The 15,680-nt window shown below is 35.8% G+C and overlaps 2 protein-coding genes across 2 annotated transcripts; both read right to left on the bottom strand.

Annotated features, from left to right (window-relative positions):
* Positions 1-1,095: 1,095 nt before the first annotated feature.
* LOC107728510 (interleukin-6 receptor subunit beta-like) lies at positions 1,096-11,949 on the bottom strand. Its single transcript, XM_016538710.1, has 15 exons — positions 11,494-11,949; positions 10,723-11,004; positions 9,406-9,541; positions 9,161-9,312; positions 8,296-8,438; positions 7,639-7,783; positions 6,373-6,449; positions 6,009-6,246; positions 5,146-5,334; positions 4,949-5,050; positions 4,388-4,519; positions 3,693-3,836; positions 3,455-3,533; positions 2,136-2,211; positions 1,096-2,039 (listed from the first exon to the last, which is right to left on the bottom strand). Exons 1-15 carry the CDS (start codon positions 11,555-11,557, stop codon positions 1,671-1,673), a joined length of 2,328 nt encoding a protein of 775 aa, XP_016394196.1. The 5' UTR covers positions 11,558-11,949; the 3' UTR covers positions 1,096-1,670.
* A 1,193-nt stretch (positions 11,950-13,142) lies between these two features.
* On the bottom strand, positions 13,143-14,816 carry rln3a (relaxin 3a). The gene is made up of 2 exons (XM_016538750.1): positions 14,575-14,816; positions 13,143-13,589 (listed from the first exon to the last, which is right to left on the bottom strand). Exons 1-2 carry the CDS (start codon positions 14,735-14,737, stop codon positions 13,300-13,302), a joined length of 453 nt encoding a protein of 150 aa, XP_016394236.1. The 5' UTR covers positions 14,738-14,816; the 3' UTR covers positions 13,143-13,299.
* Positions 14,817-15,680: the final 864 nt, after the last annotated feature.

Consider the following 15,680-nt stretch of genomic DNA (forward strand, 5'->3'; position numbering starts at 1 on the left):
AACTTTGGGTCAAATATGGACTAACCCAACTTTTGGGTTCCAATAATTTTTTAGCAAATATGCAGCCTTGGTGAGCACAGGCTTCTTTCAAAAACATCTAAAAATCTTACAAACCCAAACTTTTGAATGGCAGTGTAACTTTAAACCTCGCAACCTGTTTAGCTATCTAAATTAATCTAATTTGTAATCATAATCCTCAACACCTCTCCATCTTACCTATTAAGTTCCGTATTGATTTCAAAATATTGCTACTGACCTATAAGGCATTAAATGGTTTAGCTCCTGTATATTTAACTGATCTGCTTATGCCATATAATCCATCATGCTCTTTAAGGTCATGAAACTCTGGACTTTTAGTAGTGCCTAGGATATCTAAGTCCACTAAAGGAGGGAGATCATTTTCCCATCTGGCTCCTAAACTCTGGAATAGTCTTCCTGATAATGTCCGAGGCTCAAACACACTCTCTCTGTCTAAATCTAGATTAAAGACACATCTCTTCAGCCAAGAATTCCTATAATGAATCTCAATCTCATCCTTGTTCCCAGTTAGATCAGATAAAAGTCACAAATATATTTTTAGCTTGAAACGTTATGAACAGCAGCTACGCTAATTCTTTTCCACTGCCTTTCTGTTCCTACCCCGGGATGCCCATCTCGAGGTGTCTAAAGATCACACCAGCTCCAGCCTCATAGAAAGACTTCAGATGACCCAACACCTGTGAAGAGATGATGCTGACCCCTTGCGAGGACCCCAGATGACGCCAACTTGAATCGACATTTGAAGCTGCCAAATTTTCTCTATATTGTAATCATTATGATAACACTTGTAATAATCGCTTTAATGAGCTTCTGCCTGAAATTAATTCATGTTAGCTAACTGTATGATTCTATTATCATTTGTGAAATGAACATTACTTGGACACATTCACTTCTGATAACAGATCACTCTAAATTGTAATGTAGACATGCATTTTCTGTAAAGCTGCTTTGAAACAATGTGTATTGTGAAAAGCGCTATACAAATATTAACATGCCAGTTCTAAAGTACATTATCTGTCAAACTAATCACTGCAAAATTGATGAGAAATTCACTTCTAAATAATGGCCACAAATAAGAAGCATATTCATATATTCAAAATATTTATGTACATTCAATTGTTTTTTTACATTCAATTGTGTATCTATTAGTAATACTGTCTCATTTGTTTTCCATGTTAAAATGTAAGGTTTAATGTGCAGAGATACCTATAAGACATTTTCTGAATTCCCTGAAAAGTGTAAACCACATGCCACTGAGGAACTATCAAAACTTTGCTCTTGTTTATCTGAGCATTCTGACCTGCCTAACATTGGCTCAACCAATGGCTTGAGTTTGTGGCAAGAACATTTGTTTGGCCGACCAATGGCAAAAGAGGAGAGTATTCTGGAGACCTGTATAGTCCTTTGATGACGCTAGTGGCGCAAAACATATACATCACCTTTAAAAGTTGCAGCTAGTGTGAAAGACTGTAAGTGTGAAAATCTGTGCATAGACTGTGCATACATTGGTCTTATAACTCTTTTCAGTGTCTAATTAAAAAGCACACATTGTTCTTCAGTAAAACAGTCCCTTTCTGATTGTTCCATTTAAGGCACTACAGTACAGATGAAACATCCTGAGGTATGAAAAGTTAATTCGCTTTAACAGAAGGCAAAAAATGTCTTTCATAGTCCGAGACACATTGCTGGTCCCACCATGCTTCATCATCACCATCATCCTTCTCTTCATCAGTGTCGACCATCTCGCTGTACTCCTTTGCCCAACTGTCAGGCTTTGAAATGTTTCCTCGGTTTGATTCCTCAGGCTCATCTCCACCTTCATTTGTTCTGCCCAGTCCATCTGGCACCTGAAAATGTTGGGGTTCCACATCGATTAAAAACTTCTCCGATTCAGTCTCTGATGGAGGAGTAGGTGTGTTGGGATCCAGGTTCTCCACGATCTCCAGCTCAGAGATCTTTAGAGTCAATTCAGAAGGAGAACAAAGCCGGGGCCACGCATGCTGAAAGAAAAGCCAAGACGTGAACAAATATTGTACCGTTTTTGTAAGTGTGACATCTCTTTCATATGGAACACTCAAAAGACTTTAGATTCTCACCTGAAAGTTCATATGTTTAAATGTTTTACTGTTTATTGGATCTGGGATCTTCACACAACACCGAGTTGTTTTGCACCTAGAGAGCAGATATTAATTTATCACAAAATGTTGAATTTATCAGTTAAACTAATTTTGTACACAGTATGCAAGACGATAATCCTATGCATACAATAACAGTGCTAAAAAATAGAGTGATGTGATGGAAAGCAGAGCATAATTTCCTAATGTGATTACTGAATGTAATAGAAAATAATACACAACAGGGCCAAAAGCATATGGATACCGTACCTTTTGTGGTTCCCAAGCCCTCTCCTTACATGTCAGAAAACTTGAGACCCTCCCCATAGTTGTAATTAAACAGAGCATAATTAAACTTTTAGATATAATCATTTTAGATAAAAAAATTTTTTAATACATTTATAATTTAAATACAAATTTAATTTATTGAATTTTTATAATTTTATTTTATAGTTAAAAATTTTTTTTTTTATTCAATAATATTTAAATGTTTTATATTGAACTATTTTATTTGAAATAAATAACATTTCCTGCTTTTTAATCACATAGAATACTGGTCAATATCAGGTCTTTTATATTTTATTTTTCTGGTTCAGTTTTGCTATGTCTGCTTATATTGCGTTTTAAGGGGCTTGTTTTCAGAATATTATCTCCTACCCATAATAACTGGGGATCTGCATATCTTAAAATAGGTGGCCTTTTTGTGAAATCTGACAGCTGCGACTGATCTTTTCATATTCGCCACACACTCACATCTTCTGCGTCATAACAATGTGATGTGACGGCAAGATGAGAGGCCACGTATCAAATTAATGCAAGTGATTATTGGCTGGTTCCAAATCAGTGGCTGATCTTTTGGAGCATTTATAGAAACGAAAGTTTTTGCACCCTTATTTGACCTCAAAGCATACAAGTTCTCCAAGTTGGGAACCACTGTAGTAGAATTACAATTTATCCTCACTGGACTAGCCAAGCTCACTATTTATGGGCCACTCATACAGAATGCCTTTGAAAAAAGTGAGGCACAGCCAGTGGAATGGGGAAAAAAAACACTTGTGAGTCGTGACAAGTTTTTTTTTGAAAGATGAACTTATTTTAAGCTGAGCGCTGCATTTTTAGAGAATCAGATGCTGCAAAAGATGCAAGCACAACAAACACATCCATCTAGCTCGTATTTATGTAGAAAAACTATGGAGCGCAGTGTAATGGAAAAACGCATTCTGTGTGAACCAACCCTTACAAGGGGGTCTCCATGTACTTTTGACCATATAGATGGAATTATGATGAAAGGCAATACTTACACCAATGTAAAAACCCATACTAATACCAGGAACATCAATAATGGTATGAATACAGCAAACAGTATTGTTTTAACATCACCTAGAAGATGAGATGGGTAGAAATGATTGGTTTACTACCTAAAGTTGAATTTGTGATCTACATGCTGTATGCAAAACAAGGACTTACTAGTATTTTGGATAATGCATGCAATGTAAATCCCAAAGGAAGAAAGAAACAGCTCATCTTCCTCGTACTTACGGTCTTTCTCATTGGTGGAGAAAGTGGTGAAGCTCCTGACGCCTTCCCCAGCAGCGCTCACAGCGCTCACCCAGACCTGGTACTGCTGGGCCGGCTGCAGTTCTGACAACAGCGCACTGGTTCGGTCACTGCTTATCTTAGACCCTATTACACAGGCCAAAGGACACAGATATACACTACTATTCAAAGTTTATGTTCAGTACAATCTTCTTATGCTCACCAAAAATATAGTAAAAACAGCAATATTGTGAAATATTATTACAATTTTAAATAGCTGTTTTCTATTTGAATATATTTAAAAATTTAATTTATTCCTGTGATGCAAAACTATATTTTCAGCATCATCCATCACGCTGGTCTTCAGTGTTACATGATCCCTCAGAAATCATTCTGATATGCTGATTTGCTGCCCGCGGCTCTTCTGGGAGAAGTGCCCATACAAGGAATTCCACCCTTTATGATGTCATACAGGGCCATACTCTTAAAAAAAAAAAAAAAAAAATTTCCAAACTAAATCACTTTCAGAAACGTATACGAACCCCGAAAGAGTATATTTGGCACAGAAATACTCCGTCATGCGTCCAAATTGTTTGGCCATGTTTAGCATGAGAATCCAACTTTTTAACAGCGTAACATAAGTCAGAATGCATGAAATAGCATTAGATCTCCCCTTTAAAGGAGTGACCATGGGTTACCTGTTTCTTTGATGCCCACTAAGTAATGCAGGATGACACCTTTGCTCTCATTTACAGGGATGGGGCTCCATATCAAAGTGGCAGAGGAGTGAGAGATGTTCTTCACATGGATTTGTGGGACTTTAGGAGGAACTGGCAGGGGAGATGAAGAGATGATACAAACATGAAGGCTAGAAAATCTGATTACAGGATCTCACATTTACTAGCCAAGTACTTTGGGCCCTAAAACAAGCTCAGTGTGAGAAAATGTCTTATGAATGGAATGGAATGCATTACAATTTTTTAAAATCTAAGTGACAATACACAAGCCATTTATCTACAATGCAATATACTTTTCCAATGGATGCATCTTTTAACAAATGATGTAACCTTTTGTCAGAGCGGTGTAAGTTGTAAAAGGATGCAAGTATTAATTCATGGTAATGATAATTTACAGAATTTTGGCCCTCTGCTGTATTGTACAATTTGCAAATTGTAGCCCAATTTTATTTGTTATCTTGTGGACTTAGGTCTGTTGTCAATTAAATAAAAGTGCATTCAGTGATTTAAGAAATGTCATACCTCCTTCAAGTGTGTATGCAATCACTGACTTGAGGAAAGTGCTGTGGTTGTTGAAGACAGCGAACAGTGACACATTATACGCTGTGTGGTTCCTGAGGTCACCTGTGGATGGAGACAAACACAAAATCACTGTCAGAATCAGGCTGAACTACAGCTTTCACTCTTACATACATACACACACACACACACACACACACCTTTGAGTGTGACAGATCTCTGGGCTCTGTTTACTCTGACCCAGTTCAGGCATGAGTGAGGTACTACAGACACGTGCTGTACCACATACTCCAGAACACTCTCAGAGAACTGTTGGTGTACAGCCCATGAGACCAGCAGCGTCTGGTTCTCACCCATTACACTCAGATTCACCTCAGGCGTCGTCTGTCCTACAGGGCATAAAAATTATATAATCGAAGATATAATTATACACTACCTTTCAAAAAGTTTGGGGTTGGTAAGATTTTAATGTTAAGGCTGCATTCATTTGATCAAAAATACAGTAAAAACAGTAATATTGTGAAATATTATTACAATTTAAAATAACTGTTCTGTATTTTAAAATGTAATTTATTCCTGTGATGCAAAGCTGAATTTTCAGCATCATTACTCCAGTCTTCAGTGCCACATGATCCCTCAGAAATCATACTAAGATGCTGATTTGCTGGTCAAGAAACATTTATTATTATTATCAATGTTGAAAACAGTTGTGCTGCTTCATATTTTTGTGGAAACTGTGATACTCTGATGAACAGAAAGTTCAAAAGAACAGCATTTATTTGAAATAGAAATATTTTGCAACATTATAAATGTCTTTACTGTCACTTTTGATCAATTTAATGCATCCATGCTGAATAAAAGTATAATTTTCTTTCAAATCTGACCCCAAACTTCTGAACAGTCTTGAATATAGCATTACATTATAAAAATGTAATAAGTAGAAAATATTTTACATTTTTAAGCATACCTTCAACAAAATTAGAGACGAATGCAAATGACTAATATTTCCTACAATATTTAATTGAACTTTGTAAGTTTCAATCAGAATTTCGCATTGACATACCCCTCACAGCAAACGGCATGAATGTGGGGTTCGATGTGCCCATTGAGGTGTTGGCTGACACAAAAACTCCCATAACACCCGGCTTGAGTGGGAAACATCTGAGCTGCAGGCAGCTCTGTTCAGCAGGATGCAGACATTCAGTGTCTCTCTGTTGCCTGGTGACCTGCGTGCCATTTTCAAGCTTCAGCATTACAACATAGCTGATAATTTCCCCTCTAGCCTGAGACAGGGGCATTTCCTGAGAGAAAGCAAATGACAGCGAGAGACAGACAAATGTTGACTGCTCATGCATGATCTACTGAATTGTGACTGACCCACTAAACAAGAACCAAATAGATTGATGCATTATGGGAGTATGGTCTACCTTCCAATAGACTTTACAGGAAGACTTGTCAGAATTAGGGGCACAGTCACTCCAAACATCCAGCTGTCCAACTGGTGCTGAAAAGAGAGAATATTACAGTCACGCAGTCATCATCACTGATTTTGTTATATGCCACAATATTAAGAAAAAAAGTAATGAAAGAAATGCTAAACGACTGAAAGGTGCTGAATAAATGTACTGAATAAAGTACATTTTAAATATAAACAGTTCTTATAAACTGTAATAACATTTCATTGTTGTTACTGTATTTTTTTATCTAATACATGTAGCCTTGGAGAGCCAAACGATCCAAAACATTACAGGGAGTCATTTTGGATACAGAACATGGTGGTGGCTCTTGTTTTAATCCAAACTGCTTTTGTATTTAGGACTCTAAAACAGGAGAGACATCCATATTCTACTGCTGTGTAGGCCTGTCGCAATAATCAATATATCGACTTATCGCGCAATATATGTATATGACCTCAATAATTTTTGGTGATGCAATATATCGCCCATTATATGTACTTAAAAATTAATGTCACCGTGTTTTTTGCATTCCACTTGCGCCAGTGTCTTTTGCAGCTTCTCGTACATAATGTGGTGTAGTCATGAGGTGCTAGTTCAAATAAAAAAAAAGCTTCTATAAACAAAGTTTCATCTGCAGATATGGTCTTGTTTAGGGATCTGTGCCTTTGTGCATACGGACATCTGACTGCTAAGTACTAGTGATTGTGTTTTTCAGCAATAGATTGCAGCCTTAATTTACAAGACAAGAAAAGAAGGTCAGGGAAAAATCTGTAGATGGAAAAATCTCCATACAAGTTCTTTGTGCAATTTTCTTTTTTGTACTTGTTACTTTGCACTTTTTGTTAGAAAATGTTTATTTACTATTTATTCAAGTTTTTTAAGGTATCTAATATTTTGATACTTAATTTCCATGATCTAAATAAATATTCTTAAAAATTAAAAGTTTGTTGTCATTTGGAAGTGTGTAGGCCTTTATGCCTACACACTTTATGCCTACACACTTTATTGCATTATTATGCTGTTACATTATGATTATATATTCAGTGACATAAAATGGTCTTAAAATGACAATAACATCCCTTATTGCAATTATTTCTGCCGCAATATATCGCACAACAAAAAGTTATTATCGTGACAGGCCTACTGCTGTGTGAACATCTTCAATAAAACAATAAATGAGCAATAAATGAGTGCATCAATGTCTTCAATTAATGCAATGAGAGGTCTTTCTCTGACCTGCAGGAGGCGTTCTGACTGAATACACTGAACTCCAGTAACTCATGACTTTCTCTTCATGTCCACAGTGGCATCGAACACGAAAACGGTACTGTGTGAATGGCTGGGGATCCTCCAACACAAACATGACCTGGCAATCATCCACCTGCACAATGAGAATTCAACAGAGAAACAATTTGTTTGAACTATCGGTTTTTACAAATCTCTGACACTATAAAATGAAAGAATTATCTTTGATTGTATTCTTATAATCTTGACAAGAATACATTTACATTAAAGAAGCAAACAAAGTGAAAAATGTAACTAGTAAATACAAAAAGCTGTTGTGCTTCTCCTAGAACTAGTTTATAATCTGCATCTGATTGAGATTTATATTTGAACAATCCCGTATCGATTCTTGAATCCCAAAAATCTATCTTTTAATCAGTATACCTTTTTAATGGATGCGATTACATTTTCATTAAACTTTACATCATGCAGATGGATTTTCTTCATTACGGAAACTCAATTTACAAAAGCACTTTTGAACACATGAATTCAAATCTGCCAGAGCTGCACCCCTGAAGCCAGTGACATCAAAGATTAAAGGAAAATGTTGAAATATTGTTCCAAATCAGAATGGAGTCAAATCAATCTGGTTTCTCTCTCTCCTCTCACCTCAATCCAGTCCATGTGATTGTTCTCATGGTACTGCACTTGACAGCTCTTGTCTAAGGGGCCCATTCTATCACAGTCCATGTCCCAGATGAACTCCAGCGGCGCAGAGGTGAGGTTAATATTGTATGGGGGGTCTGGCCGTTCTAAGAAAGAAAGAAAAAAGATTAAAAGCTAGCACAAAGTTAACACAGTTTTTGCCTGATAAAACACTTTTTTGTTTTGGAATTTTTAAAATATTTTTGAAAGAAATATTTTCTTTTGTGCTCACCAAGCCTGCATTTATTTGACGAAAATGCAGTAAAAACAGAAATACTGTGATTTGTGAAATAATCACAATTGAAAATAACCGTTTTCTATTTTCTTATTATTTAAAATGTAATTTATCCCTGTGATGACAAAGCTGAATTTTTTTTAGCATCATTACTTGATCCTTCAGAAATCATTTTTATATACTGATTTGCTGATCAAGAAACATTTATTATTTTTACAGATGTCCTGCATAATATTTTGTGGAAACAATGATTATTTTTTAAAGATTCTTTTGACAAGAACATTCAAAAGAACAGTATTTATTTGAAATATGATCAATTTAATGGATCCTTGCTGAATAACAATAGTAATTTCTTAAAAAAAAAAACTTACTGACACTAAACCTATGAACTCTTGTATATATCTAGGGAGAAGAATATCAGAGAGACTCTGGAGGTGACGCACTCCTTTTTTACATTTATTAATAATAATCATTAGAATTGTGTGTACACTGGCTGCTTTACAGTGCTTCAAATGGAGCCAATAAATTGTAATAAAATTGTACATGGTTTAAAGAAAGCAAGTGATGGTTTACAATAGAGTAAACATGACTTACTGATATGGCCCGTGTCGAAGACAGAATTTTCAGACTGTGCAGAACCCAGCACGTTTTTGGCAGTGACCCATGCTGTAGTGTAAGTGCTTTTCATATACTCAGCCCGGTTTATGACTGCACTCTCACTACTGCTTTCCCTGGATTTAACATTCCTGTATATAAACACACACAAAAAACATGGTCAGATGCTCAAACACAATGTCCATATATAATGCAATTGGTGGTGCTATTAAGAAAACACACACCCATCATAATCCTTCCAGTGAAGGGTGTAAACAGTTGGAATCATTGGCTCATTGGATTTGGTCCAAGAGCAGTAAATGTCTTCTACTTCCAAGTCTTCAATAGCACAATCAGGGCGGGACGGGGGAGATGGTGGATCTGTAAAAGATGGAAGAATGTCAAACATTGTTGAGGGAAGCCAACCAAAAGAAAAAACTAACAGAGTGCGCTGCAAGAGCACCACTACTTTTTAGACTGAGAAAACAGGAAGTCATGTGGGGAAATCTGCAAAAGAAAGCCACCAGGGTGTCGCACACTTCCCATCCTTGTCTAATTTTAGACAACATCTCAACACATAAGCATTTCTCAAAGACTGTTCCAGGTTCAAAACAAATTAAGCTCTATTACAAAATAAGATAATTAACAGCTACATATTTACATTGCATTAAAGTATGCATTTGTCAATTAAAGGGGTCATATGATGCGATTTCAAGTTTTCCTTTCTCTTTGGAGTGTTACAAGCTGATTGTGCATAGATAAGATACCAATTGTTTAGCTGACGAAACGTCTTTCGGATAAAAGCTTTTGGTAGTCAAAAACGTCATAAAAGAGTTTCAAAAGTTGTGAGTTGTGAAAATTGCATGATCTAGGACCTTTCCACAGTGCGTGCCAATGCAAAGACTGCAAGTCTATCCTTCACAGCCTCGTTTTCATCCGTGTTAAATTCAATATGGTGTCTAACCTGACTAAAGTCTACCGTAGTCCATTTCTGAATACAGATTACAATTTCATTATAAAAATTGTAGTTAGTAACATAATCTGTTACATTACACATTGTAGGTAATATAATATGACTACTTTTTGAGTACTTTTTCCCTTGTTTATCACATTACAGGATGATTTTGTACCATATTAATATAAAAATTCAAATGTTTTATGAATAATTTATTTCTTGCTACTTTGTGAATATTAAGTAATAAAGAAATTAATAAAACTAATCAACTGTAGTCTGATTTTGAGTATTTAAAAATGTAAGACAATCTAATTACAAGTATTTAATTTTTGGAATCCGGTTTAGTAATCCAGATTACATGTAATCAGTTACTACCCAGTATTGTGCACTTACAATGGACTCATATAGGGCAAGGAATCCCAGAGGGCTTAGAAACAATGTGTCAGATTTAGACGGAAGACTTCCGTTTATGAACACCCAAATGCAGTCTGTGAATGTGATTATACAGTTTTTCTTGTAAACAATTCCCTTCTGGGACCATCTTGTGAACAAAACATTTCCAGAGCTAGTAACGAGGCAGATAAATGGTCAATTCTGTCATACTCACAGCCTCCTCTTACTGTAATGTTGCATGTATCTGCTGTACTTCCATTGCACATGCAGTGAATTTGCTCCCTGTCTTCTGTTGCTATAGAAAAGTTGAAGGTTTCTTTGGTACTGGCACATGTGCTGGGAAACTGATGTCTGTGGCCCTGTGTGATAACATTAAGCTGGCAGAGACCACAACTGTTTGCTCTTGCCAGTGTACTCATGTGGCACACAACAGACACATTGCGGCCCACAGGAATAGCTTGATTCCACCAGCAGTTTAAAACCACTTCACAAGAGGCTGAACAAATAAAAAAAGACAAAAAAAAGACAAGAAGTACAAGTTGAGGCAACAGAGCTATGATGAACTCAGATGCATAAAAACATGCAGAGAAAGTTTAACATGAATTCAATGGTCTATTATGAGAATATTTGCTTTATTGTTTACTGCTGATGAAAAGCACTAATTTGTCTTAATATAAATTGACCAAAAGAAATTTGGGGCTCATAATGAATAAATGTGGTTGTGGCATCTGCCAACAAATGCTGCTAGAACTTTTCCGATGCAAGTATAGTTATTTATGAAATAAAATACATTCTTTCATAATTTAAAACTATATATAGTTAAAATTAAAACTATATATAATTGAAAACAATATATAGTTTTAGAAAAATACGTTTTAAGGTTTTAAATTATGAAACAGAGCACTTTATTGCACAAATAACAATATATTGTTACTTACATGTATATGATAGAATTAAATATTGAAAACGAAATACTTTTGCTCACCTTGAGAGCATATCCACACGTAAAGTACTATAACAAAGTGCACTTTTACATTCTGCCATGCCATCGCTCACATTGCAAGCAAAAAAGTCCAGTGTGACGCAACGTCCCGATTTACACAGTCACGGAAAGTCCACGATCAGACATTTGTTTGTTTCGCTCCAGAGTCACATCGTTGACCCATTACGGTTCTTCAGCGTTTTTCTCAGTCGTCAATCTTATTTTCACAAATCAATTAAAAATAGTAACGTTAACATCATTCTCTACATCCTGGAACGAGCATTTTCCATTTGCTGTGACCTTGTTCCTTTTTGCTTCTTATAGGTATATAGGTATAAGTTTAATTTTCGTCTATTAAGTTGCAGTCAGCGTGCTGCTCAAACCTCTTCAAATGACAAACTTCAACTCGCGTCACGTGTAAACATACAGCAGCTCACTCCTGTTCCACAGAATACAGAACGCGCATCAAAAGACTCCGCCCAGACGCCGCTTACGCATGCATAGCCAGTTGAGTTGACCAATCAGATCAAAGATAATTCTTTTCAGCACGTTCCTTCAGTGCAATGACCTTTAGGGGAAACTGATTATCTAGTTGATTATCAGTCATCATCTGTTATAGAGACTACTGAACAGAGGGTTATTTTAAAATGCAAAGCATTGAAAATCAAAATAAAGCTCTGTAAACACTTGCATTTTTACAACATTATAAGTGTGTTGCATCGGGAAATGAAAAGTTCTGTGCACACTTGTGGTATTCACGCTCATGTGAACACTTGGGCCAAATACAGGAAATTCGTCATGTAAGAACGTAGACAAGCGGGCAAGTGTGGGTAGTTGGACATGCTCCTAGTTTCTGTGGGGCCAGGTCCACCCGAACTCACACTGAACAAAATGGTTTATCTGGCAACATAAAAATGTGCTTCATATTGTAACTTGTAAATTAACTTAACTGAACTAACTTTTCAGAGTCAGATGCAGAAATGGCTCTTTAAGGCAGGACTTTCTCTAGACTTTACTTTTTCTTTTACTGTGCTGATTGGCAAATTTATGATTAGTCATAATTCCCTCATTCAGCAAGTGGACTTCAGGAAACTGGCTATTGTAAACAAATTCTTATCATCCCCTTTTGAAAGACATTGACACTAAATTGCCTAATATATTATATATCTCCATACTTCCAAAGACGAGTGAAAATATAATAATTAATTATATATATTGTACATATATATATATATATATATATATATATATATAGTGTGTCACCATACTTCTAAGGTTTAGTGAAAATTTCATAATTATATATATATATTTTGGAAGTATGGTGATATAGGCTATAATATATATTAGGCAATTTAGTGTCAACGTATATATATATCAATATATATATATATATATATATATCACCATATATCACAATACTTCCAAAGTTGATTAATCACATTTTATTAAAACTATTGTTTTTAATTACAAGTTTTCATAAATTGTTACGATTAAATATGCAAATGACCTCAAACTGATTCATAAGCGATTAATGCAAATAATCATCTTTATTCAAGAGTGAAATATACTCTAGATAAAGATTAAAAAGTGAACACACTGAACTGAATACAAAAAGTAACTTATTACATTACGACATCAAACATAAAATCATTATTTAAATTAACTGCAACATGGGAGCTCAATTCAAACCATTTACAAGACTCAAGCACAACAAGGAGACAGAAAAAGTAAAGACAGGATGTGATGGAGAAGCACACACAAACACACACACTTTTTTTATTCACTCATGCCATACAGAAGGTTAGTCTCTCAGCAAAGGGAGCTGATTTCTCCTTTGCTGCAGCCCCACTTGCAGCAGGCGTTGGACAGTCCCACCACTACATCTCGTCCCTTTCTGTCCACGGTACGCAACGCTTCAAGCACCTCCTGTGAAATGAGAGAGCGCGCTGGCCTGCTGAACACGTCACCTTCCTGTTCACCTTGTGCCAGTGACGGAAGATTTGAGTCAGTGGCATGCTGGGAGGACAGTGCAGCACCATACAGCACTGAGCTGTCTGGAACATTACTGTCATACGAGCTGAATAAGTCCAGTATTTCATCTGTGAAATAAGAGATGTTGATTCATGTAATAGTCGTAAAACAATACATGAATCATCCAATAATCTTTGTTTTATACAACTCCAAAAAAGTATATGTACATTACATTAAGAATCTCAAATATATTTCCGATACACTAATGTTAAAACGTTTTGGGGTTGATAAGATTTGTGTGTGTGTGTTTTAATTTTTGCATTTATTTGTTCAAAATACAGTAAAAACAGTAATATTGTGAAATATCATTACAATTTAAAATAACTGTTTTCTATTGTAGTGCATTTTAAAATTTATTAATTTATTAAAATGTAATTATTTATTCCTGTGATGCAAAGCTTAATTTTTTTGCATCATTACTCCACACTGTAAAAAAAGACTGTGAATTTAACGGTAAAACTAATATGTTGATTTGCTGCTCTTGTGCTACTTCATACTTTTGTGGAATCTCAGATTTTTTTCAGGATTCTTTGATGAATAGAAAGTTCAAAAGAAGAGCATTTATTTGAGAAAGAATCTTCTGTAACATTATGAATAATGCCACTTTTGATCAATTTACTGTAATGTGTCTTTGCTAAATAAAAGCATTAATTTCTTTTTTTTTCAAACTTTTGAATAGTAGCGTACATAGTTCCTATACTTCCATTCTGTGTTATTTCATAATTTTAGTCCATAATTTTGATTATAACACTTTAAACAGTAAAAATACTGGTAGTGTATTTGTAATATTGTTGCAACATGGAATTTTAAAATGATGTACGTTAAAATTCTGGGTTGCAAGAATTTTATTCTGTATTAAAATGTATTCTGTATTTTGGTGATGAAATCTACTACTGTTGAACATTGTAAAAATAGAGATTAAATAGGTGTATCCAAAATATTTAACTGGTACTGTATTTGTAATATTGTTGCACCCAGAATTTTTAAAAATTGTCTATATTTTCAAATTGAAAAAAAAAAAAAGTTTTACAAAACCTGCTCTGTAATACTAACCTGTGCTTGTCAAGGAGCGCTTCCATCGAGAGCCTCCGCAGGTGAAGATGACAGCTCGGATGAACTCCCGGCCGCATAATTTGACTCCGTATGAGGGGCCATCCAGTGCCTGTACTCCAGCCAGCAGCAGACACACTGCAAGCGCTGTGGTTTTCCACATCATGCTGAGAGCAGATATTCACTGGCAGCAGCAGATGATGTTCAGAAGCTGGTTTCCTGCTGGGCTCCCTTTGGTTGGGATCTAGGTGCCTGTTTGATGTGCTGTGATTTCTACCAGGTCCCTGTTCCTGCTTATAAAGAGGTGAGGGGCACACATGCTCAAACCCCCACAAGCAGGCTCAGGAGTCACAGATAACCCTGTAAGATAGTGGCAGAGACCTTTCTGGTAACAAAAGCATGAGCAGGAAAGGTGGATGTGTAATTATAAGGGCATTCTTTGACACAAAACTCTCTTTCTTCATTTAAATTGATGAATCATATTTGCCATACGACTCATGTCAGGATATTGCTGCATAAAGAACAGTGATTGCTCTTTACAAACAGTGATTGAATTAAGATGTCTATCTATTTTTCCATTAAATTCATTGCAGTTAATCTTTTTATTTAGCCTACTTTTTTTTTTTTTTGTTTCATCAAGGACGTGTTGCCAGGTTGTTCTGGATGGTTGCTGTCAGTTTGCACCTGTTTTATCATCTATACCACTAGGTGAAAATTGTAAGTCTAATCACATTTGAAAGCAAGAGCCCATCTCTCAAATATCTGTGTCCTGAGTTCACCCGAATACTTGTTTTACCTTCTTTGCACTTCAATGCATATTAAAATTTTTTTTCTTTTTTTTCTTCAGACAGTGATGACTGTGAGGTGTAGAGGTTAAGAGACAAAGAGATGTAGGGAGCATGGCATTTTCAAAGTGTGATAACACTGTCCAATGCACACGAGTGATCTTTGCAGCCACACGGACAAAGGTCACCAATATCCAAAATGACAACAGAATAATGAATTTTTAATGAATGTGATGATAACAATGACAACAGCATGACATTTCGAGAGACATTAACCACCATATTTGACGTACATCTTTGCCTGTGGGGATGGTGACCAAAAAA

This window comes from Sinocyclocheilus rhinocerous, unplaced genomic scaffold (genome assembly GCF_001515625.1).
Source record: "Sinocyclocheilus rhinocerous isolate Xijiao unplaced genomic scaffold, SAMN03320098_v1.1 scaffold463, whole genome shotgun sequence".
NCBI classification, from domain to species: domain Eukaryota; kingdom Metazoa; phylum Chordata; class Actinopteri; order Cypriniformes; family Cyprinidae; genus Sinocyclocheilus; species Sinocyclocheilus rhinocerous.